The 24,660-nt window shown below is 39.6% G+C and overlaps 1 protein-coding gene across 3 annotated transcripts in view; it reads left to right on the top strand.

Moving 5' to 3' along the window:
• The window catches only part of Bmp2k (BMP2 inducible kinase), a 96,219-nt gene that overhangs the window by 23,338 nt on the left and 48,221 nt on the right, over positions 1–24,660 (top strand). For all 3 annotated transcript variants that reach the window (XM_085691600.2, XM_085691599.2, XM_087908850.1), the window contains exons 2-7: positions 6,003–6,121; positions 8,834–8,939; positions 15,024–15,166; positions 16,597–16,718; positions 18,950–19,031; positions 22,284–22,416. In XM_085691600.2, coding sequence (XP_085547726.2) covers positions 6,003–6,121; positions 8,834–8,939; positions 15,024–15,166; positions 16,597–16,718; positions 18,950–19,031; positions 22,284–22,416 — 705 coding nt within the window. The remainder of the gene's footprint in view (positions 1–6,002; positions 6,122–8,833; positions 8,940–15,023; positions 15,167–16,596; positions 16,719–18,949; positions 19,032–22,283; positions 22,417–24,660) is intronic.

Below are 24,660 nucleotides of genomic sequence, written 5' to 3'. Positions count from 1 at the left end.
TTGAATGTCAGGCAAGATGACTGGCATTGATAATATTATAGAAAATGAGGTATATACAATCCTTGTTTTTATAAGTATAGAATTCATCAGAGAGGAGAAATCTCGAAGAAGTATTGCCAAGGAAAATGCCATGGTTTGTGTCAGTTTCATTAGCAGGCGTTGCAGCCTCAGACACCTGCAGCACACACAGCACAGGAGGCGTGGGCCAGCCGTTCAGGCTTTAGGGAGTGGAAGTGGTTAAGGTGAACTGACTGATGGGTGCCCTGGGGAATTATGGGAACAAGAGTCCCTATTTATTTATAAACTTTGAAGTATTACAGCTAAAAAACTTTCAATAAATTTTATTTTAGTTTGAAGTTGTTCTCATACTCACAGTACATAGTATCTTTTTAGTATAGGGACATTGTGTGTGGGTTGAGATAGGGTTTATTTGGCCCAGCTGTCCTTAAACTAAGGCTGCAGCTGAGGGTGACTCAGACTCCTGGTCCTCCTGCCTGTATTTCTCAATTGTTGGGTTCATACGCACACCTGGGTTCTGTTGCTTTTTTTCTCTTTTTTAAGGCTTTATGTAATCCAGTTTAAACATGGCATATATTTTATATATAAGGATTTGTGCTTATTAAGTAAAATTTTCTTAAAGAAAATTTGGACAGGGCATTGTTCTTTCTTGATGTCTTCATTTGCCTTTTGTTTCTCATTTTTGTTATTTCTAGAGCCTTCTATTTGTAATTAGCATTTTCTTTTTGTTAGGCATATACCTACATGCCTAGCTGTGGGCTGTGAGAATCGTTGAACGTGAGTTTTATAGGGGAAACAAGAGGCCTGGCTTCGTCTGTCTGCTTCCTTCCCCAGCACTTGATCTCTTTCTCATCTGTAACGTGGAAATAAATTAAATGCGGGAGTGAAGTAAAGTGTGTGTCTTTCCCCTCAGTTCTGATTCATTGCACTCGGTGATAACAGTGACTTTGGCAGGAATGTAAGTTAGTATTCATTCCTCCTTAGGAAGAGCCTCGTTTTCAGGAGAAAGCCTTGGAACTGCTGACTTAACCTGGGGCTCTGTTGTTCCAGAGAGCCCAGAGCCTTCAGTGGGAGGAGGAACTCTCTTAGCCTCAATGTCTTTCCCACTTATCTTGAAGATAGCGTTAAAGTCACTTTGTTTTCTTTGGCAATGGTTGAAGTTAAGAGTTGCTGATAGTTCAGTCTTATTTTACTGGTGAAGTGTACAGGAAGAAAAAAGACCACGTGGTGTTATCTTCCTGTCCCTCTTTCTTCCTTTCGAATACAGTTCGTAGGAATCACCACCTGTGGCCAAGAGTTTGATAAACATGCAGTGTTTCCTGTGTTGGGATGCTGAAGCTAAGGTTTCTAGGCTACCATAAACTTTTTTGTCCTAAGAGACTTACAGTTCCTTAGGGAAAGTCTCAAGTGTATAATCAGCAATAGTGTCTTAGGAAATATTAGTTCAGTGGTGGAGGTAAGATTGGGTGGCAAGAGAGGAAAGACTTGGGAAAGGATATACCATACCATGCTCCTGATTCCCCAATATAGATAGGTATGACAAGATGGACTAAGCCTGGGGTTGTAGAATTGTTAGAATTGGGTGGAGATCTTTGTACCAGTAATTCCAGCACTTAGGAGGTGGCGGCCAGCCTGGACTACATAATGAAACGCTGTCTCAAAATAAAAGGACAAGGGATATAGCTTGGTAGTAGAAACGTCAAAGCGTGCAGAAAGGTGGAAAAGTACTTTGAGGAGTAAGTAGTTCATGCCTACCATCTAGATGTAACGAACTGCACTTTACCCTATTTCCTTTATACATGTTTGCATGTGGGTAATTTTAAATGAGGACTTCTTTAGAGCATTTTTTTTCTTATAGTTAGAAAATGTGAAAGAAATTGATGTTGCTTTAACAAGGGATTCAAGAAATTTCTCTCCTCTTAATAAATAGCACCAACTATGCTGTGCGGTACAGACAGGAAGTGGTGAGATTTTAAAAATAAAATCCATGGGTGGGTAAAGAAGTCTAATTGTGTGAACTCATCAGTATTTATCAGGTATATAGAAAGTCTGTATTACATGTTTCTGATATCTTGTACTGACATCCAAATATTAAGGTTTCCATGACTCCTTTTAGGTTCAATAATTTGTGATCAATCCAGTGGTCACCAGAACATACAGCTGTTGTTTGACATGAGGGTAATCGTGTGGGGCTTATGCTAACTTTAGATATCTCGTGTTAGAATTGGATGGATTTTTTGTACCAAATATTGCTGAAACACATCTTTCTTATCCAGAAATGATATTTTTAAAGATGTTTACTGTCAACCAATAATTAAGCAAATTTAACTCTTCCTAATATTTAAACATAATATGCAAGCATTTTAAAGGTGCTTGTTTGGTTTAATCTTAATAAAACCTTTGCCGTTGACGCAAGAAACTCCAATCAAACCAGATTAGACCAAATTAAAATTCCCATGTTTAATAAATGCAGCACTCTTGGGAGGACCGAGACAGCATGGTGAGAAGAGGAGCCCATGCAAACCCAAAACCGTGTGTTCCTTTTTCTGGCTCAAGCCTAAATACCCTGTGGGAGTGGTCCTGACCCTCCCTGGGGAGGGGTCAGCGCTTGACAGGCTGGAATTGGAGTCCAAGCACTTAGCAGGCTGTGGTGACACTTCCAACTCAATCTTACATTGCTTAAGCCAGTACATCTTTCTCACTGTCCTCATCTTAAGGTTCTTTATGTTCTTCCTCCTTTGATATGTGCCTAAGGGAGAATATTTTATATTCCTTTTAAAAATGTCAGCAAACAACACAGCTGCTAACATCTAACATTACAGTGCCTCTGAAGGAAGTGATGTTCTTCTTTAGTTATTCAGTGCAGGGCAAACAGCTCTGGGTTCTCTTGCTGTTCCTTATGCTAATAGAAACAGTACACAGGCTTTCCATTTGCAAACACGGTTAGCAGACCAATGGAACAAACAACCAGGAGAAAGTATTTGTTCTTACGTTGACGACAAATTCTATGCATTATAATACAGGCTTTTCAGTATGCCAGGACCCTTTGCCCAGTTTTGCTTAACCTAGGGTCTTAAGGTGCTGGACACTCAGTGGTCACCAAAGATCAGCCTGAGATAGCGGCTCCATGTTGTCTTATGCCAGTGAAAATGAAAAGGGCGAACTCTTGTGAGAATATGAAAAGTGGAAACAAGCTTTAAGGTTTGTAGAACAGAGAGACAGTGAGAAGCTGAGGAAAAGAGATACACCTGAGAGATGGAGGAGAGAGGAAAAAGCTACTGAACTCCTGATTAGGGTTTTTGTAGGAAAACTGGACAAAGATAGAGGCCCGTAGGCTAACATTGGTCGAACCAAAGGAAGCCATGTGCTCTGAACATGTCCCCTTATTTACCCAGTCAGGGTGATGGTCACACATTGTTTTTGTTCTGTCTGCCGAGTCAGGGTGGTTGAAGCTGCGGTTGCCTGTCTCTGACTCAGGTTTTATTGTTACTGACCTTGCTTTCTGCTGTTAGTCACTGGGCAGCACGACTTCCAACCTCGTATTTCACAGTTGAGGGCTTCTCTGTTTCTCTGTTCTCACATTCTCATAACTCGGCATGTAGCTTCTCCACAGTGAAGAGTTGCCTCTCTATGGCTGCCAGGAGGGAGCTGCAGTGTCTTGGTTATTTCATATTTAGCCCCATGTCTAGAGGTGGTCACCTAGGTGGAAGCTTCTTGTTAGAAACAGTCTTTACCTATAGCCCTATTAGTCAAGGTCACTATTGTTGGGCTGAAACACCATGACCAAAAGCAAGGTGGGAGGAAAGGGTTTATTTGAGTTACATTTTCACTTCATAGTCCATCATTGAAGGAAGTCAGGACAGGAACTCACACAGGGTAGGATTTGGAGGCAGGAGCTGATGCAGGCCATGGTGGGTGGGTGCTTATTGGTTTTCTCCCCATGGATTGCTTAGTCTGCTTTCTTTAGAACCCAGGATCATCAGCCCTTGGATAACCTCATAAACTGAACTCCCCCCTACCCCACATCAATCACTAATTAAGAAAATGCCCTACAGCCTGCATACAGCCAGATCTTAAGAAGGAAGGCATTTTGTCAGTCGAGGATCCCTCCTCTCTGCTGACAGTGGCTTCTGTCAAGTTCACATAAACCTGTCAGCACAGGCACTCACTTGTGCTTTATTCTGTGTTCACCAAGGGCTTCCTGGTAGCTCCATGGGCAGCTGTCAGCGGCCAGAGCCCTGTCCTACCTCTCACCTGCCCAGCTTTGTTATCTCATGCTCAACTCCACCATCACCTCAGTGTGCCAAACTTTGCTTCGTAGCGCGCAATCTTCTTTTGAACCGAACTTCTGATCTTGATGCAGTATAGTGAACAGCTTGCAGTTTTCCCCATGAGCTGTTTTTCCTCATACCGATGGAGAAGTACCTCCTCATGATTGGGAGTACTCATTTAAAAAACAAAAAACCAGAAACCATGTGTTTGTATAATGGCTTGTAAAACCTAGGTAGAATTATTTTACAAAACATACCGTCATTCAATTACTGTGTGTCTGTGTGTGAATGTGAGTGTGTGTGTGTGTGTGTCTGTGTGTGTAGAGAGAGAGAGAGAGAGAGGAGATAGCATCTCCATTAGGTGTCCCATGGAATTGTTTCGCACCAGAGCCCTGAGAAGGCTAGGCTGTTCTTTGGAGTCTTTACCATCTTAGGATGGGAGGGACTCTGGTTAGTGCAGATGGCATGACTTTCATTGTCACGTTTACTTCTGTCCTGTCCTCTGTCAGATCTGTATCTATTGCTGACTCTTCTCTTGTGCATTTTGAAAGAGTCTACAGTGTCTCATAATACCCTTGTCTCATTTTTTCCAACTATAGCACTAATTTACCAATCACGCCTTTGTAGAATTAATAAAATTGATATGCCATAAAAACATAAACTATAGAATGTTCTATACCAAAAATTAGTCTTAAAAATTTAATGTGAGAATCTTATCTTAGATATGACAAAAATAATTGATTTTAAATCAGATGAAGTATTTTCTCAGATGCAGTAAAGGGAATAGATAAAGGAGTAGATAAAAGCGTTAGCATTTCACTAGAGGTTTGGAGGGAAGGTGGCTAATTCAGTAGCCCACTCTCAGTATTCTGAGCCATTTTCTTTCTGATTACCATGGCATAGGTTATTTGTCGACATCATGTCTAAGCATCATCTTACACAGAAGTAGGAAAGAAGAATGGGACCTTCTCTGCCACGCACTTTCATTTGGGCAGGAAAACCATTCCTGCAATCTCAGTAGACTTTACCTAAGTTACGCCCGTGCGTAAGAGCTGGTCAGTATTCATCCTAAAGTCAGGTGCTGATTAGCAAAGTGAGATCCCATGATTGACTTAGAATATGGTGACCTCATCCCTGTAATTGGAATTGGAGGAGGGTCCGCCTGTCCCAGCTTAGCTATATTGAGTATTAAATAGTAGCTGTGCATTGTCATGAAGCTAGCTGGGTGATAACTGGTACTGTCAAGCTAGGTGTATGAGGATGTTTGTCACAGTATTTCTGTGGGAAAGGGAGAAGCAGATTCGTTTGAGAATTGTATGGTTCTGAAAGTGCTGTTCCCGATTGACACAGGAAATAGCAGCGCTTGGCTCTTAATCAGTAAACTGTTTCTGTACTTACTTTTGTCTTAAATATAGTCCTTGACTATTTTCTTCTGCTATAAATGATGGTATATGTATGAGTGTGTGTGTGTATGCATGCATGTGTGAGTATAATTTTAATTACTTGTGTGTGTGTGTTTTCTTCCTATGCAGCCCTGGCTGTCCTGGAACTCACTCTCTAGACCAGGCTGGGCTTGAACTGACAGATCTGCTTGCCTCTGCCTCCAGAGTGCTAAGATTAAAGCATGTACCATCATGCCCAGTAAAATTTATAGTATATAATTTTAATGGTAGTCTCTGATTGTTTTAAATTAATTGTTGCTTCCTCTTGTAGGTGGATTCTCAACTGTTTTCCTGGTGCGAACTCATGGTGGGATCCGATGTGCACTGAAGCGAATGTATGTCAATAACACACCCGACCTCAACATTTGTAAAAGGGAAATCACAATTATGGTGAGAGAAAAGTTCATTTTAGAAATCTGGCTGCGTTTCTTTTGTTTTATGCTACAATATTCACAGATTTTTAGACACTATCAGTTTATCCAAACTTGAAAAATCATTCAGTTGAATTATGTGGGAATTGGTAGTTGATTGCATCTGGCCAGTTGATTGCATTGAATGCAACGGCCACCGGCCACCCTTTCCTCTCCTTCTCAGTGTGGGCTCCCAGGCAACATGCTCTTTCTCCTTTCAAATTCATTGTGAGTGTGGGGTATTGGGAGAATAGAACAGTTGACAGGATTACACCATAAACATCAAGTTTATCTCCCTGACAGTGTTACTTGCTTTTCCTGCATTGTAAGGCCAGTTGTCCCTCAGCAAGGGAAGTATTACTAAATACTAGGTAGAGGAAAGGTATCTTGCTAGACTAGCCCAAGCATCAGTGACCGAGTAAACAATACAGCATGATCTTGAAGCGATACATCCTCTTTCCACAATCAGTGCTCTCTGGGCCTTCTGCTTCTCACTGCTCCTCCCCTTTCTGTTGCAGTTTTTACCTGTGCACACCTGCATGCATATGTGTATTGTCTTAGTTTGACTTCAGATAATAGAAAATCAATTAATTTAGTTAGCACATTCATAATCCTATATATTCACTATCTCTGTGTAGTTTCAAAACCTTTTCATAACCCCTAAAAAGATTCTACCCACTTTCCTGTTAATTCCATTTCCCTTTTGTCTAGCTCCTAGCAAGCTCCCTTCTGTGTGTTTGCTGACTTCTATTCTAATCCTGTAAATGGGGCTGTACAATGGGTTTTCCTTCTTACTTCCCCCAATGCCCTTGAGGTTCCTAGACATTGTAGTGTTCATCAGTATTTACTATCTTTTCTGTCACCAAATGATATCTGTGAACACTGCAGTTTTATCTGTTCATGGAGAAAAACTGATAGATATTTAGACTGTCCCTACATTTTTGGCTTCTGTGACTAGCTAACTGCTGTGCACATGTGTGTTACTGTCCTTGAGTCCTCAGTTTCTCTTTTTTTGGTTATATACCTAGATGCCTTTTTAAAAAACTTCTGAGAAACAGCCAGAATGTTGTTCAGCAATTGAACCATGAATATTCTTCCTGGAAGTGGATCTTAATGCCCGTCCCACATAGCTGACCACTGAGGGGGACTCTTAATGCCTGTCCCACATAGCTGACTACTAAGGAGGACTCTTAATGCCCGTCCCACATAGCTGACTACTGAGGGGAATTTCTCATTTATAGCAATGTCTTTATCAGCACCTAAAAAATAAGGATATTTCTGTGATTTATTATTTGAATTCCTATTGTTTCTATTCATTAGCTAGTTTAGAGATTCTTTGAGACATTTTAAAAGTAAAGGTAATAGCTAAAAGTTTGAAAAGGAATTACTATTAAACATAATGGCAAAGTCTAGACTGAATCCTCTAACTCGAGCCTAGGTGATGTCCTCCTCTGTCGTAATCTTCTGCTCGGCAGCGTGTGTGCAGCTATGAGAGGTGTGACGTGATGTCTGTCAGCAGTCAGCCCCGCCGCTGAGCAAGGCAGGGGAGGGAGAGGACGCCTGTGGAGGGCTGCTCTTCAGCTTTTTTTTTGGGGGGGGGGACCTCTCTTCCACTGTATCATTTAACATGTTTTACATGTGGTAGTCCCGATCACAAACTACTTTGTACAGTTGAAACTAGGTATATTGTTTTATAAATTTATTGAAGATAATTGTGGCCCCTTCCTGGATCTTCACATGTGCTAAGCAGCACTTACCCCTGAGATGTCTATAGCCTCATTCTATGCTGATGACCATTTTGTAAAAAGAGGAAAAGTTTTTAGATCTTAAATTTTGTTAGATCTTAAATTTTGTTATTTGCACATCATTAGTGTTATCTTTAATTTGTGAGCTCTTTTTCACACATGTTTTCTGGCCACTTCTTCCAGTTTTAGATTTAGTGAAAAGTACATATTCCCATGAATTGCTTAGGAAAAACATGAAAGTAGCTTACATTAGAACTTAATTCCTTTTTTTTTTTTGGTAGGTATAATTAGAGTTCTAATACTTTATTCTTGAATTTCAGAGGACTGTATTATACACTTATTTTGGAAGGTTTTTTTTTTTTTTTTTTTTGAGACAGGGTTTCTCTGTAGCTTTGGAGCCTGTCCTGGGACTAGCTGTTGTAGATCAGACTGGCCTCGAACTCACAGAGATCTGCCTGCTTCTGCCTCCCAAGTGCTAGGATTAAAGGCCTGCGCCACCATTGCTGGCTCAGGAAGATTACTTTTTAAATTATATTTATTTGTGTAGATATGTTGGGGTGGCATAACTGGAGATCAGGGCAGCTTGCAGACTTGGTTTCCTCCTTCCTCCAGGTTGGTCCTGGGTACTGAAGTCAAGTCTTAGTGTCTTTACTGGCTGAGCTGTGTCGCCAGCCCTTGGGAAGAGTATTGCTTTTATCACTTGATTATGGCTGAACTTGTAAACAAATGTTATAGGTTATTTATCTTGGATAATGACTGTCACATATGCATTGAATCTTGCAATGAAAAATTCACCATAGAAATTACTGGCTGAAATATAATATTCTCATGCCTTAGTCTTACTTTTAGAAATTTATTAAGTCTACCTATTTAGGCTTACAATCTTTTGTTGTAGAAGTTTAAAGTTTATATTTCCTAGTTTTAAAGATTTCATTTCTTTTTCACAGAAGGAACTATCTGGCCACAAAAATATTGTTGGTTATTTGGACTGTGCTGTCAACTCCATCAGTGACAATGTGTGGGAAGTGCTCATTCTGATGGAGTACTGCCGGGGTGAGTGTCTGTCATAGAGCACTGGGGATGTGATTTCTCCCAGGGCAACTGCTACCTTGTTCTAGGTGCTTTGTTACAATTTCAGTTTTAATAACTTAATTATATATGCTCTAAAAACTTATTTAAAACCTAATCATGATTTATAGTATGACAGGAACTTGCAAATGGAGGTGCAAAGTGATCATTGGGTTCAAAATAAGAAATCTAAGCAACTTAAGTTATACTTCTTGTTGTCTGTATATGTTTTTTGTAATCTATTAAGAATTAATATTGTAACATGTACTGTAAACATACTAAATCTGTCACACTTAGGCTGCACATGCTAGTTTTCTTAGTGTGAGTGTCCAGGTGTGTAGTGCCTGTAGGAGATTTTAGGATTTTTTTTTTTATTTGTGTGTATATGTGCTGGGCTATATGAAATCCTGAGTTTGTGAGTTAGGGTACACGCAAACAACAGGAAGTCACAGGGTCACGTCTGAGAGTCGTTCTCTCTGCCATGTGGGTCCTGAGGATCAAACTCAGGTCAAACTTGATGGCCAGGGCCTTTACCCACTGAGCTATTCTGCTGGCATATGTTGTTTTTGAGACATGGCACCTCAGTGGCATCTAGAGCTGTTTGAGTCGGCTGAGCTTCCTGGCAGTGAGCCCTAAGGACCCCCCATTTCTTCCTCTCCAGCATTGTAATAGGTACCTGCTGCCACACCTGCTTTTCTGCCTGTGCTCTGGGGATCCAGGTGAGGTCTTCACCTTCCCAGCTGAGCTGTCTCTTCAGTTGCTGTTTTCTTTTTGAGACAGGATTTCATATGGTCTCCACTGCCCATAAACTCCTGATTCTCCTTCCTTTCAAGTTAGAGAGCCTGAATTTTTTTAAAAAAGTGATTTATTTTTATTTTATGTTCATTGGTGTTTTGTTTATGTCTGAATGAGGGTGTCGAATCCTCTGGAGCTGGAGTTATAGACAGTTGTGAACTGTCATGAAGGTGCTGGGAATTGAACCTGGGTCCTTTGGAAGAGCAGCCATCTCTCCAGCCCCATAAAACCTGCAGCATTTTAATACATACTCTTTACATTTTTAAAAAATTCATTTGTATGAGAAAATGCTTATTTAGACCTAACGTGATAAATAAATGTTTACTTGCATAGCATGCCTTAGTAGTAACAGCAAATATAAACTGTCCTGACTCCTAATTGTCCTAATGGAGAGGGGACGGGCACTCAGTCCATTCTCTACAAACATAGTCTTTTACTTGGTTTTGTAAAAATAGAAATGTTTATCTAGTGCTTGAATCAGCAAGGTTTGTTTCCTAAGAATTTTTAAATCAAAAGTGTTTTACGTAGGACTGAAGAGATAGCTTAGTGGTTGAGACCACTGACTGCACTTGCAGAGGGTCCAGGTTCTGTTCCCAGCACCCATGTGTTGGTTCACAACCACCTGTGGCTCCTGTTTCAGGCCTCTACCACCCTCTTAGGGCCTCCACAGGCACCAGCAAGCATGCGGTACACATGTACACCTGAAGTCAAGACTCACAACATAAAAATCAATCTAAAAAAAGTAAAGTAACTTGTGAAATGGCTCAAAAAGCCCAGTAGCTGGTGTGGTTTTGCACGCCTTTAATCCCATCACTAGGGAGGCAGGGGCAGATGGATCTCTATAAGTTTGAGGCCAGTCTGGTCTATATAGAGAGTTCTAGGCCATCCAGAGCTACATAGTGAGACTTTCTGAAACTGTCTCAACCCAAAGCAAACAACAGCAGCAGCAGGAACAGCAGAAACCCAATATAGTCTACTAAGCCATGGGTTGATTGACAGCCTGTTGACCCCTCTCTCTTCTGAGAGTCATTTAAGATGCACGAGATGTTGCTTCTCAGATTCTCCCTCTGTATTTCTAGGTTGTCTTGTAAGTGGGAGTTGGTGTTCTTAGCATGTGGAGGAGTGGAATGAGGGAACTGAGGAAGTGGTGTAGTATGGATCCTGGTAGGAACAGGCTCTTGGAAGAAGCATTGCCGGAGCTTTCGGGCTGAGTCTGTGTTTTCACCATGTTATTTGCCATTCAGAAGGGGTGGCATGCAGTAGTGTATAATTACATTTTCTTTCTTGTTCAGTAAGATTTTCCTGGAGTTAATAATTGCCCAATTTTTCACTTGCCTAATTTCTTCAGGTGTGTTATTATTTTAGCCCATCTTCCTCAGTAGAAATTTAAGTCTGTGTGGCAAGCTTAAACATGGTAACACTTGTGTGAGTTTCATTTTTCTCCCTCTCGGAAGTACTCTTCACAGAGATTACATTCTCCTGGCTGATTTTAGACAGGGTTTAGATGTCCCTTGGGAGTTCTTGATTTCCTGTATCTTTGACTCCTTTTTATTCCCCTCCCTATTGTTAGGTGTGGGAGTGAGCCCAGGGCCGGATGTATGGCCCTCAAGTGGACCACCTCTGGCCTGCCTCTCCTCACTCTTGGACTAATTAATCTCTCTTAAGCCTTTTGATATGAGTTTATGAGTGGAAATATTTTTGAGATCTTCAATTTGTAAATATGTTTTTATTTTCCCTTTCAAGTACTAAGCAGCTTTGATACTACTTAGCTTCTGAGGTCAGTTGAGATTGGGCACATTCAGGCAGGGAATGACCATAGACAAACATGTCTTTATTCTGTGTCCACATTTGATTGTTAATTTGGTTAGAAAAAAGATTCTACCATAGAAGTAATACTGATGCAAGCATTGCATTGTTCCTTTTTCTCTCTACTACTATGATGATTTTTTTAATGAGATCCGTTTTCTGCATAGACATTATCAGGTAGCTTCTCATTTATCTCCAGTGTATTGAAATCTTATAATTTGTATACTTCATTTATGTCAGTTCTGGATATTTTCTTTTTTTGAGACACGGTTTCTCTGTGTAGCCCTGATTGTCCTGGAACTTGCTCTGTAAACCAGGCTGGCTATGAACTCAGAAATTGGTCTGCCTCTGCCCCCAAGTTTTGGAATTAAAGGCATGCACCCCCCCAACTAGGTTTTATATTCTTTTTGTAAGACACCAAGCTTTTTCTCTTGTGTTCTTTCTGAAACTTGTTTGAAATGGATGTTTGTCTTCCTGTGGTGATTGTTCTTTTGGTTATCTTTTCAGTTTTTTCTTTTTTTGTGGTTTTGTTGGAAACTTCATTAAGTGTGTAAATGATGGTTTTCTATAGGATTTTGTACTTCTGCTTTATTTTAATTTATAGCAGTCCTTTCTTATTTTTCAATAAAATACCTGTTGCTCTTGTTTTAGTTATAAATCTTTCTTTTAAGTTAAAAAATTAACCATTTGAAGTATTTTCCCTTTTTTTTCTAACTGCTCCCAGATTCTTCTGCTTTGTTACTCAGTCTCCCTCATGTGAGACATTTGCTGCGGGTATCACAGATCAAAATGTACCTTGTAGATTGGCAGTTCTATCTTAGGAGGATGAATTCAGAGGCCCGAGCAGCGTATTTTTTTTTTCTCATATGAATCAAATAGATACATTCTTTTTCTCATGGGGGAGGAGTGTTTTGGAGGAGCAGAGAATGGGAGAAGGAATTCTGTCCCCTTCCTTCTTTTGAAGAAGTCCCTTGTGTAACACACACAGCTCACACACTGATTATGTAGGGATAAGCCTCAGTGGGAAGTAGAAGAATGTGCTAGGTAACCTGTGTGTGACTGCTCCATGCTTCCGGGTTCTTGATCCTTACTGCCATTTTCTGTGCAAGTTGCCTTTCACCTCTAAATTCATGTTTTGGTATTACTTGCTAGTTTTCTCATACGTCACTTAAAAGAGTACTTCTCAACTTGTGGGTCATAACCCCCTTGGACGTTGAATGACTCTTTCACAAGGGCCATATGTTAGATATCCTACATAGCAGATATTTACATTACGATTCATAACAGTAGAAAAATTACAGTTTTGAAGTAACAGTGAAATTAATTTTTATACTTAGGGGGTCACCACAACATGAGGAACTGTATTAAAGGGTTGCAGCATTGCTGGGCAGTGGTGGTGCATGCCTTTAATCTCAGCACTTGGGAGGCAGAGGCAGGTGGATCTCTGTGAGTTCGTGGCCAACCTGGTCTACCAGAGCTAGTTCCAGGTCAGGCACTAAAGCCACAAAGAAACCCTGTCTCGAAAAAAACAGAAAAGAAAGAAAAAGGGGGGGGGGGTTGCGGCATTTTAAGAAGCTTGAGAACCACTGACTTAAAGAAATACTGTATTTTTGGAATTAGAATTCTGGACATCAGTATGGTTATTTTGAATGTATTTCTATTGTTTTATAAATAGAGTATGAACAATTATGGCCAGTTGTGGCTTTCTAAGTTCATTTTAGAAGCTGCTTTGTATTAATTCTTGTAAGTTGTATCTCGACTAGCTTTTACTTGAAAATAAAACTTGAAAATTTGGTAGCATAAAGCAACAGGTGCTTTTGATTGCTTGTGGATCTGTCCAGGAGCTGCTGTGGGCAGAGCCTGGCAGGGCGGCACTGCTGATTTGTCAGAGCTTCTTCACATGACTGTGTGGTAACTGTGACTGGTTAGAGTAGTTTTACTTCCTCTTTCATGCTCTTGTTGGCTCTGGTAGACTCTCCTGGGGTAGATTTTCTTATGCAGATAGAAGCAAGACCTGCAGAAGCCTAAGCTCTCGCCCCTTTCCCCAGTGAATTCACTTCTCACTTGGATGTGAACACACACACATGCACGCGCACACACATGCACACACACACACACACACACACGAATGACCCACTTAGTTAATCTGGGGTAGTTGCAAGAGCACGGGTTGGGGGTTATTTTTCTAGCGTGGGTAGCCGACTATTGGCTACCAATGAAGAACATGGCTGCCTCTTCCCCAGCAGTAACTCCTTGGAGGTCTGGGGCCTCATGAAGCCTGCTCTGTTTGTGAATTGCCTGGCCTGGAGTCTCTGCCTTAACTACTGCATTGAAAGAAAAAGCTTTTCTGGCCAAGGCTGAGAAGAACATTGTCCCTGGGTACAAACATAAATGTCTAGAAGGCAGTTGGACATCCTGTCCCCGGAGCAACAAACGCTCTGGCCTGTGTCTGTGATCTCCACAGCCGTGAGCTTTTGACTAAGTTTGTAGTATCAGGAATATGATTGACGTGTCAGCTTGTACTGGTGGGATATGCTAAAGAGGCCACGGTGAGGAGGATCTTGAGTTGGAGTTCAGCCTGGCAGTAACACGATTCCCTCCTGTGGAGCAGGTCAGCGGCATTCATAGTTCACAGCTGGGCAGGATTATTGATTGTCTTTCTCCCAGTCCTATTATTTATTACCAGGAATAAAGCTTTAGTGGCCTTTTTAGATCCCCTTATCTTATAATCAAGACAGTGTTTTTAAAAGTCAGATCTATAGTTCTCTTTGACTTTCAAGAATTAAGTATGCAATGTGGCTGCTGGTGTCTGAAGTGTGTCAGTTGCACCTCGTCTTTCTGTGCCTCCTCAGCCGTATCAGCAGCAGCTCTTTATCAGTTACTGTCGTCAGCAAATCCCTACCTAACAGGAGATGTTTGAACATAACGTTCATTACCCATAGATTCTCTTTGGCCTTGTTAATTGGTGATCATTCTGTCTCAACAGAAGCCTTAGATAAGCCTAAAATGATCTGTTCCCCTTTCTTCCCATCCTTCCCTCAGTCTAAAGTCAAGTTTCCTATGTGAGTTCTCTCATTCTTACTATGGAATGTTATGAATTATAGTCACATCTGTGTCATTATTTTTTACATTGAGACATTATATTCTATGATACTAGAAACCTTATTTTTGTTTATCATACTTTACCCAGTACAAAACAGTGTTGAATGACTATTGCTTCAAATACATATATCATTAATCATAAGAAAAACTGCAATTTCAGAAATGGTTAAATGTTAAAAAAAATGGCAAATAGTATTAGCAAGATGCTCTTTTTACGGCGCTCTGATCTCCAAGACGTGTCATGCATCAGCGTAGTAGGTGTAAGCATCCTGGGGGAGGTCAGAGCTAGAGCTAGAAGGGCGCTTTGAGTCTTTCTTTCTGGCGGACGTTATCAGAATGCATCCTCAGAGTTGCATCTTTGCTCAGCTGGGCAGGTAGTGAATCAGATGAACAAGAAGCTGCAGACGGGCTTCACTGAATCAGAAGTCTTACAGATCTTCTGCAACACCTGTGAAGCTGTTGCGAGGCTGCACCAGTGTAAGACTCCCATTATCCACCGGGATCTGAAGGTAAGGATCGTGAGACTCTTTTGTTCTGCACTTAGAATTTAGAGTGTTTCTTTCTTTCTCTCCCTGCTCCTGCACCCTCCCCAAGGTCCTGTATAGTTTCATTGTGTTTTGTCTGCTCTTCCCACTAGGGGATTAGGGTCATGAGGCCTTTGGTGTTGGTTTGTTTGTGTGTGTGATGTAGCCAAGCTCTTAGGACAGTGCATGGCGTGTAGCAGAGGCTCTTGGTTGTTTAGTAAAGAAGTGAATGACTGTTTTGACTGATTCAATACAATTTTATATTGTATATAAATATATTGTATATAAATATATTATATTGTTTATATTGTAAACAAAAGTAACTGGTGTCATTTAGAATGTTGGTTGTGGATAATCATGAAAGCCTGCAATAAACTTTATTAGCATTTCAGTAATGAAAATAAATAGGTAAATAAAAGATATTGCCATAATATTTATTTGGTCCTTAATATATTCCAGACCGTGTTCTGAGTACATTGGCTATTCTAACCTGTCATAGTAACTATTATCTTCCCTGTTTTCTGGATAAGATAACCAGAGAGGGGAGTGGCTAAGCAAATTGTCCAATGACGTAAGCACTAATAAGCAGCAGATGGGACTTTCTCTGAACCAGCATTTCAAGATATTGGAGTATTTGTACTTTGTTTTAACTAGTTTAACTAGTTTAACTCTGATCTCCAAGTATAAATTTAAGTTTCTCTTTTCACTGTAGGAATTTTAAATAAAAATGGTGGTATAGGCTAAGCTTCTGTATCAGAAAGTGCACATTTGAAAAGGCCCACTGTCTTAGCTTTATTGAGACTTGATATGGTGGTGCCATCAGTGTAAAATTCTGTACCTGATCACGTGCTTCAGATTGCCGTTAACTGTGTAAACTTACTGTCAGACTTAATGTATAAGGTATTGGTGGAACGTGAATGAATTTTATTCTTATTCTTGAATTTCCACCCCCCTTCCCCACTATAAAAAATCATCCCAAACCAGTGACACGTCTGGTCTTAAGCATTTTGCATGTGAATACTCAAACTATAGATACCAAACCGAAATGGAATTTAAATGTTTTCTATTATTCCTTGTCTCCAGGTAGGCGGAGGTCTTAGGAATAGAGAAAGATGTAGATAGATATACTCAAAGTAGATCTTGGCCTTCACTAGTTGTTCATATAGAAAATTCAGGAGGTTAGGTTGGCCATTTTCATTAAACCTCTGGCTTTTTGGCTCAGTCTCTGAGTTCTGGGGTCATCAGGATGACCCACTGCCTGCTCTGGTTCATTGCCTTTGTTTGAGGTGTTTTATGTCATATATACATACATGTATGTGTGTAGATATGTGTACCAGGCACCTGATCAAAACAGGTTTAAAAGAAAGACCATTTTCACTTTGAAAATAGTAATCAATTGATTTTCTTTCCTTAAGGTAGAAAATATTTTGCTAAATGATGCCGGAAATTATGTGCTCTGTGACTTTGGCAGTGCCACTAATAAGTTTCTCAATCCTCAAAAAGACGGAGTTAATGTAGTAGAAGAAGAAATTAAAAAGTAAGTGCTTACCTTTATTGCATTTTCTATCATAGGCATTTTGATTAACTTGAGTCTGTAGTCAGCTAGCTACATTAATACAAATTTTACAAGATTCCATTTGTCGATTCCTTTATAATGGAAATGATTAGTATGTGACTACACAATCTAATAGACAGTCAGTGAAATTTTTTATCTATGTGGTAAACAGATTAATAATGAAACTTATAAAATAAGTGGTAGTAGTTAGTAGACCCATTAAGAGAGTTTTAAGCAATTTGAGTTAAAAAGATTTATTTTTATATGAGTATGAATATTTGGCCTGTGTGTATATTTGTGTACCACGTGTGTGTGTAGTGTCTGTGGAGGTCAGAAGAGTGCCTTGGGTTCTCTGGATAGTTGTGCTGGGAACTGAACCCTGGTCTTCTGCAAGAACAGAGTTTTAACCATGAGTCACCTCTCTAGTTCCTTAAGTGATTTTGAGTCCAGCATAGTGTCTTTGTCTTTCCTGAGAAGGGCAGTGGTGCATTTGCAAGAGTGAAAAGCTCGAGACATGTTAGCGGTTGTTACTAGTGTGTATCATGTGTACTTGTGTGGAAGTGTAAGTACTCAGACTGTACGAAGTCACTCTTTCTTCAGCGTCATACTAGAAGCTTTCTCTGGTAATGTCACACATTTTTGTTTCTCAATTCTGTGCTTTCTGTGGTTGCCAGGCTACTGTGAGAACCTAAGTTTGCTGCTTTTTAGTTTCAAAAAGTACAACTAGCAGTTTGTCTTAGTGCACTGAAATGACAGAGAACAGTGGTCTGCAGGGTAGGACATAGAGAGGACAGCAGTCCATCAGGATAGGACATGGAGGACAGCGGTCCATCAGGATTGGCATTTCTAAGTAGTCTCCTGATCACTTCTTCACTGATTCTCAGGGTTAGGGCGAGGATGCTGTTCAGAGAGAGCTGGAGACTGACCCACTTGAAGGATGCAGTTATATAGACTATAAAGCGGTGAAATGTACTGTGTACTATGTGTTTTACTCAGAAAACAGCCTAGAACCATTGCATTAGCTTCTATAGGAACAACCCACAGCAAACACAAATGTCCTAGAGAACCACAAGAACAGAAGCCTTGCAGGTTAGCCAGTTGGGATCCATGTACATCCATATAATTAAAACATCTTTTGGATGAAGATTTCTAGTGGCTGCTTGAGGTCTCAAGTATCTCTAATCTGCTAGACATTTAATTTGTTGCATTGTGGGATGCTCAGTTAAATTTTTGTGATGATTGTAATATGGCATGTAAGCTCACTTAAGAATTCGTATCCTTTGTGGCTGAAGAGTTGATGGTCTGTTGAGTTAACAAGTATTTATTCAGGGCCAAACCCTGGTTTCGGTGATGGGATATAATAATAGAAGTCTTGCCATTATGCAATTTATATTCTGGTTCCTCTGTAATAGTATCATTCAGACCATCTTCACCAGTTAGTGTAATTTGGGAGAAGTAAGGTATTAGAATGTTGTGATTTAGATTCTTCTTGTAAAATAAAGTATAAATACTAAAACCGAGTCTCACTGTGGTAGAGGTGGTCCATTTATATTATTACGATTTCTGCAGTGAAATTTGCGCACTACTTTATTTAAAATTTCTGTTCCTGATAGATTTCTCTCTGTCTCTCTCTCTGTCTCTCTCTCTCTCTCTCTTTGTTGTGAATATTTATTTACAGTGACTTCTAATTCCAAAGAGCTTAGGTTGTAGTCATGTTAGAAGCATATATAATGTGTATAATTGAGTTGTAATAGATTAACTTTCAAGAAAATTATAAAACCTCAAAACGTTTACTATTGTGTACAGCTGGGTATACTAACATTTCTAAAGCAAACTCCTTAGGGAGGAACTAAGTTAAGATTTCGAGAGTGCAATCTTATTTTTCATAGATGAAAATGTCTGATAAGGAGGCTGTGACAGACTGAGTTGTTTCATATAAATCAACAGAAATATCCCCAATGAGTTGTCATTTAAGTTTTTATTAATAAAAGAAATTCAACTTTTATATTATTTGAGATACTTTTATTTTTGCTCTACAAAGTGTCTGTAGATACTTTGTTTCATTTAATTCTTGATAGGCTTTTAACAAGCATTTAAAGATAGTATTAGTTATATACAGTTCTGAACCCCAAAGTCTTTTATGTTTTAAGGAAGTGTGTCTCATTTGCTCTTTTGTTTTGAATGTGTCTCCTCTGCTTCCCTCATGCTGCCAGGTACACAACTCTGTCATACAGAGCCCCGGAAATGATCAACCTTTATGGCGGGAAGCCCATCACCACCAAGGCTGATATCTGGGTAAGGCTCAAAGGCTAATCTTTGCTCTAACCAGATGAGTCTGAGTTGAGCTGCCTCCTGTCCTTTGGCCTCCCCAGAGCCATCCTTTCTATGTGGAAAGGAGCTTCTTCCTCAGAAATAGAATGCTAGAATGTTAATCTTCTCATTTAGGAGGTGGGATTGCCTATATTCAAGAAAGGGGGTACTTGTATGTTATGTAACTTCCACCCAGTAGTTTTTAGGATTTAGATTTTAAGTGAATGGTCACATTTTTTTTTTCAGTTTTGAATGAGTGGAATTTTGGCTGATGGCAATATAGAAAATCTGAATGTAACTGCTAAGCAATTATCATATAACTTCTGGAATATTTTATGATTTTTTTAATGGAAACTAACAAAAGTAAACTTTTCCTGATTCTAAACATGTCATAAACTACTCTTTAATAAAAATCCTTATCATTTAGTGTATATTTATCTCTGGATTAATTATACCAATAGATAGTGTTAATTTATAGAAAAGCTTGTTTAGAATCTCACATCTTTTCAAGCTTGTTTTGTAAGTAAAATACATTTTGGATTGTATTTAATAATCTAAGAAATTGTTTGTATAACCCAAATGTATTGAACAATAACTGTTAGCTGCATTTGCATGAACATACTAATAATAGAGGAATATAAGTTTTTGAAATAATTCTAGAACTTAGAATAGAAGTGTGATAGTTCTGATTTTTCTTAATTAAAAAAGTATCTATTTTGTATGTAAGGCTACATTTTAACAATGTGTGTGTGGAGGTCAGAGGAGAGCTTTTAGAAGTTGATCTTCTTATATAGCATGTGGCTTCCAGGGATCCCGCTCAGACCTCTCAGCCTGAGCCACTTTGCTAGCCCCACAGGTGTAGTGTGTGTAAGCCAGCACTCTCTTCTTGCTGCTTCCCTAGCCTGCTTCCTCCTTAGATTACCAGGCCATGGGAGCCCCAGCAGACAGACAGTCTTTCAGGACAATCATCTCTCTGTGATCTTCTCATTTGCTTATTGTAACACATTTTTCTTTTGTCAGTGATTCTTAAGGTAATTGAATTTTAAACTATGTAAAATTAAAGCAAATTGGAAGCAAGTTTGTTTTAATTTTTTGACATTGTGACAATTTCCTGTTCTTGGCATTAGCATCGGATTGATTTGATAACGTAGTAAGTTTGAAGAGTATGTGTAATATAGAAAGCAAAGTGAGTTGGATCTTAAAGCAAATGTATTACAAGAAGTGATGGTAAGGATATTTTCTGCTCTGATTTTATGATTGCTGTTCGGTTCCATATTACCTGAGAGAGTTCAGCAACACAGATCCTACAGAAGCCAGCTTCATCACCACTCAGAAACCAATAGGAGTTGAATTTTTTTCTTGATGCACATGATTACTATGTACTATCTTAATGCAGAGAATGGAATCTTTTCTCATTTGTCCATTCTAAAATAAGATTTAGTGTTTGTGTAGATAGTCATCAAAGATTAGGAAAGAATCAACATGGAGTCTGTTTGCCCACTCGAAAGAAGAACAATTTCCATGTCCATGGTGGTTGTCTTCTGCTTGTCTTAGCACAGATGGAACAGAAAAGCACTACATTGTAGGTGTGTCCATTTACTTTGGTCAAGACTTGTGTTTGCTGGTTCTGTTTCAAGAAGATAAACTAATTAAAAGAATTTCAGTGTTCAGGTGAAAGTAGTTATATAACATTTCATGATTTTGGCAAAAACATTTTTGTGGAAGTTTCCATTGTAGGTTATTTTTATCCTGACATCTAGGATGCTTAATAGGAATCCTGTATTTATTACCTTTTAGAGAAGAAAATTGAACACGATGACGACCCTTTTTAAAAGCCTCTTGTTTCTTACATAATGAAATGCTTATGGCATGAAACTTACTGTGTTTATACAATGCTATGTATTTCACGCATTTTTTCCCACCATTGCTGTCTTTTTTTGATGGGGGTTATATACTAGGAAATACTTCTCTTCTGAGCTACATCCTCAGACCCCACAGTCACCTTTTAAAGTATGTTTTGATGCTCAAAATAGTACAATGTACAGTAAAAATTGTAGGATTGTAGATAGAAATATAGAATTAATTAAAGATGTTTTTATTTATGCACATTTGTGTTTGTTGTGTGTGGTGGTACCTGTGGAGCCTGACATGGGAGCTGGGAACTGAACTCAGGTCCTTTATAAGAACAGCACGTGCTAATTGTTGTGCCGTCTCTCCAGGCCCAGAGAGTTGATGCTTTTATTGCATGTAACCTATGTTTTGCCTCTGGGTATGTGTGGAGGTCAGGGGGCAATTTGAGAGCAATCTTTTCCTTCCACCACTTGAGGCCTGGGCATAAACTCAGGTCATCAGGGTTGTCGCCATGGGCCTTTACCAGGGACCCACCTTGCTGGTCAGTGAATTGATTTTTATGTTATGAAATAATGACCAGTAAAATTTACTATTGGTGTTTTAACTTTGATGAACAGCCTCAAAGGACTTCAAGCATGTTTTATAGTGAGCTTTAAGAAAGTTTGTTAGAAGAGCCTTCATTTTCCTTGTAAGTTGATAGTATGACCTGCCTTAGTCAGGGTTAGTGCAGCTGTGACAGACACCATGACCAAAAGCAATCTTACAGCTTTGGAGTTCATCACTAAGGAAGCTAGAACAAGAACCTAGAGGCAAGAACAGAAGCAGAGACCACGGAGGAATGCTACTCGCTTGCTTGCTTACGTCACCACCAGCCCAGGGGTGGTCATCAACCTCAGTGGCCTGCACCCTCCTCCATCAGTCATTACTTAAAACACCTCCATTGACTTGTCTGCCAGAATTCTGATAGAGGCCTCTTCTCAGATGTAGCTTGTGCCAAATTGGAAATACCAATGAGGACAGTACCAAGTAGATAATATTTCCTCCAAAAGGAACCAGCCAGGCTTAATTTTAGTGACTCATGATCCAGAGTAGCTTATCTAACTGATTGCAGGTACAGCCGAGAAACACTGAACTATAAAGCTAAAGGCTTTTAAGAAACATTGAACATGTTAACTTGGTTAAGTAATCATTGGATCCAAAACAGGAGCATTCACCTTGTTTGTTTGAAATAGCATGTCTAACTTTCAGCTTTCTTGTTCATGGAGCTTCTTATGTTAAGCAAGTGGTCCAGCACTTAGGTGCGTTTCCAGCTCTGCTCTTGACTGTTTTTATGTTCTGTGACTGATTGCTGAGTCCTGACGACACTCCTGTTTCTCTGTTTTACAGGCCCTGGGATGTTTCTTGTACAAGCTTTGCTTCTTCGCTCTTCCGTTTGGTGAGAGCCAGGTTGCTATCTGTGATGGCAGCTTCACCATCCCAGACAATTCTCGCTACTCCCATAACATACATTGTTTGATAAGTAAGTACTGGGAACGATGTATGGAATGGTCTTAAAGATAAATACTGTAGTTTAGGGCCTGCTATTTATATTCTTTCTTAAATCTAGACTTTTAATTTCATATAAGTTTATAAATTACAGTAAAGTTATTTAAAAATGGTTATTCACCTGTATAGAGGTCAAAGCAATCTAATTTTCCAGTGAATACAAGGTATTTTTAACCTCCTTGGTAAGAATTAATAGCAATGACAGCAATTACATAATTGAGACAATCAGAGTTACTGGGAACACTCATAACATTTAATTCTTCAATTTTGTATCTTTCAAACCAAATATCCATGTGATTAATAAGTAACCAGATTTCCTTCCAGCCTTTTAAAGGCCTTTGCTTGCTTTTAAAAAGGTAATGTAATATAGCATTTTGTACACAGATATTGTAAACTTCAGAAGGATCCTTTGTGAGGAGGAGACAGTCATTAGACAGTAGAAGGTAATCTAGGCAGTGCAGTATTGAGACAGCTCTGACTAAGCGCCTTTAGGATTTCCACTGTTTTCTGCATTTTGAACAGCCCTCTATGCCTCTGTGGCACAGAACTGAGTGAAAAGTTAAATTTATTTGATATTTATATGATACAGTCTTTAAACTTAATGAAGAAAATAAATGGAAATTGATAATTTTCTTAGTCACTGAGAGTGTGAACAAAGAGAACAAAGTCTTCATTTCTTTTGTCAAAGCTTTACATAAGTAAAATATTTAAATGCATTGAAAGAAAATCGGTATGAATTTAATCATGTGTCTGGGATGTAGAAAATATAGACCATCAATTCTAGGAGAAATAAGAGATAACCCCGTGATATACAACTTTAAATTTCTAAGTCTGCCCATATGGCATCCCTGTAACTCTAGCACTGGGGAGGCAGATGGAGGAGAACACAGTGCCCAGGTCCAGGTCACTCTGCACTGTAAAGGGAAAGACTCAAAACAACCAAGGGCTTGATGCGTGTTGCTTAGTGGTGGAGTGTTTGCCTAGTAGGCTCATGGCTCTGGGTTCAGTCAACGGCACACGGCACTGCTCCCACCAAATCCCCCAATTCAGTAATCCTCACGCAAATGGTGAATTGCAAATAACACTTGTTACTTATTTGAGAAGTAGTCGACTTTCCTAATGCATGGGTCTTGTGCAAATCAAGGAGATGGGGCTGCACATTAAATTAATTTTGTCATAATGTCCAAGGGAAAAGGGGACCTAAATGACTCTTAAAGCACAGAATTTATGTGATACAGATTTCTTCACAGATACTGGAAATGGAGAACTACATCAGCTTGACACACACAAAGTACTTTGCATTACATAGAGGCTTTTCATAGGCTAGGAGAACCAGAATAATCAAGGGGGAAAGGGAGCAGCTGAAGCTTGGCTGTTGCACTGCAAGTGCTGCTCACACTTAAGTATGAGAGCGTTAAATATATGTGCTCCGTCCTTGCATGACTTTGTCCTGGAACCCTGAGCAGGGATAAGGAGGGAATGAAGAAGGCAGGCATATGTACAGAGAAGCTGGGATCAGTGGTCAGGACTGTGATGGAGAAGCCTCAGCACCTCTGTCTATCTGTCCTTCCTATCTGTCTGTCTGTCTGTCTGTCTGTCTGTCTATCTATCTATCAATCAATCTTATCTGTTGTTTTTATTGATATTGATATATATATATATATATTTTTTTCTCCACTCTCCTCCCTTCTACCCTCTCCCATGGTCCCTATGCTTCCAATTTACTTGGGAGATCTTGTCTTTTTCTACTTCCCATGTAGATTAAATCCATGTGTGTCTCTATTATGGGCCTCTTTGTTTTCTAGATTCTCTGGGATTGTAAATTGTAGGCTGGTTTTTCTTTGCTTTATGTCTAAAAATCACTTATGAGTGAGTACATGTGATATTTGTCTTTCTGGGTCTGGGTTACCTCACTCAATATGATGTTTTCTAGATCCATCCATTTGCCCACAAATTTCAAGATGTCATTATTTTTTTCTGCTGTGTAGTACTCCATTGTGTAAATGTACCATATTCCTTACAGCTGACCAAGGAGGAGGGTTTATCTAATCTCAGTCGGAGTGGTCTTCATGCTCTAAATATTAGTCTGGGAGTGGTAAGAGAAAGCTTCAGTGGACGTTTTCTGAAAACACCATCACACTCTCCCTGGGGAAGGCTTTGCCATCCCTCGGAGCCTTATCTGGGAACAGCTTTACCACTGCCATAGGGTTGTGGCATT

This window comes from Myodes glareolus, chromosome 8, assembly GCF_982192425.1.
Source record: "Myodes glareolus chromosome 8, mMyoGla1.1, whole genome shotgun sequence".
NCBI lineage: Eukaryota > Metazoa > Chordata > Mammalia > Rodentia > Cricetidae > Myodes > Myodes glareolus.
This window is presented reverse-complemented; position numbering and strand designations above follow the sequence as displayed.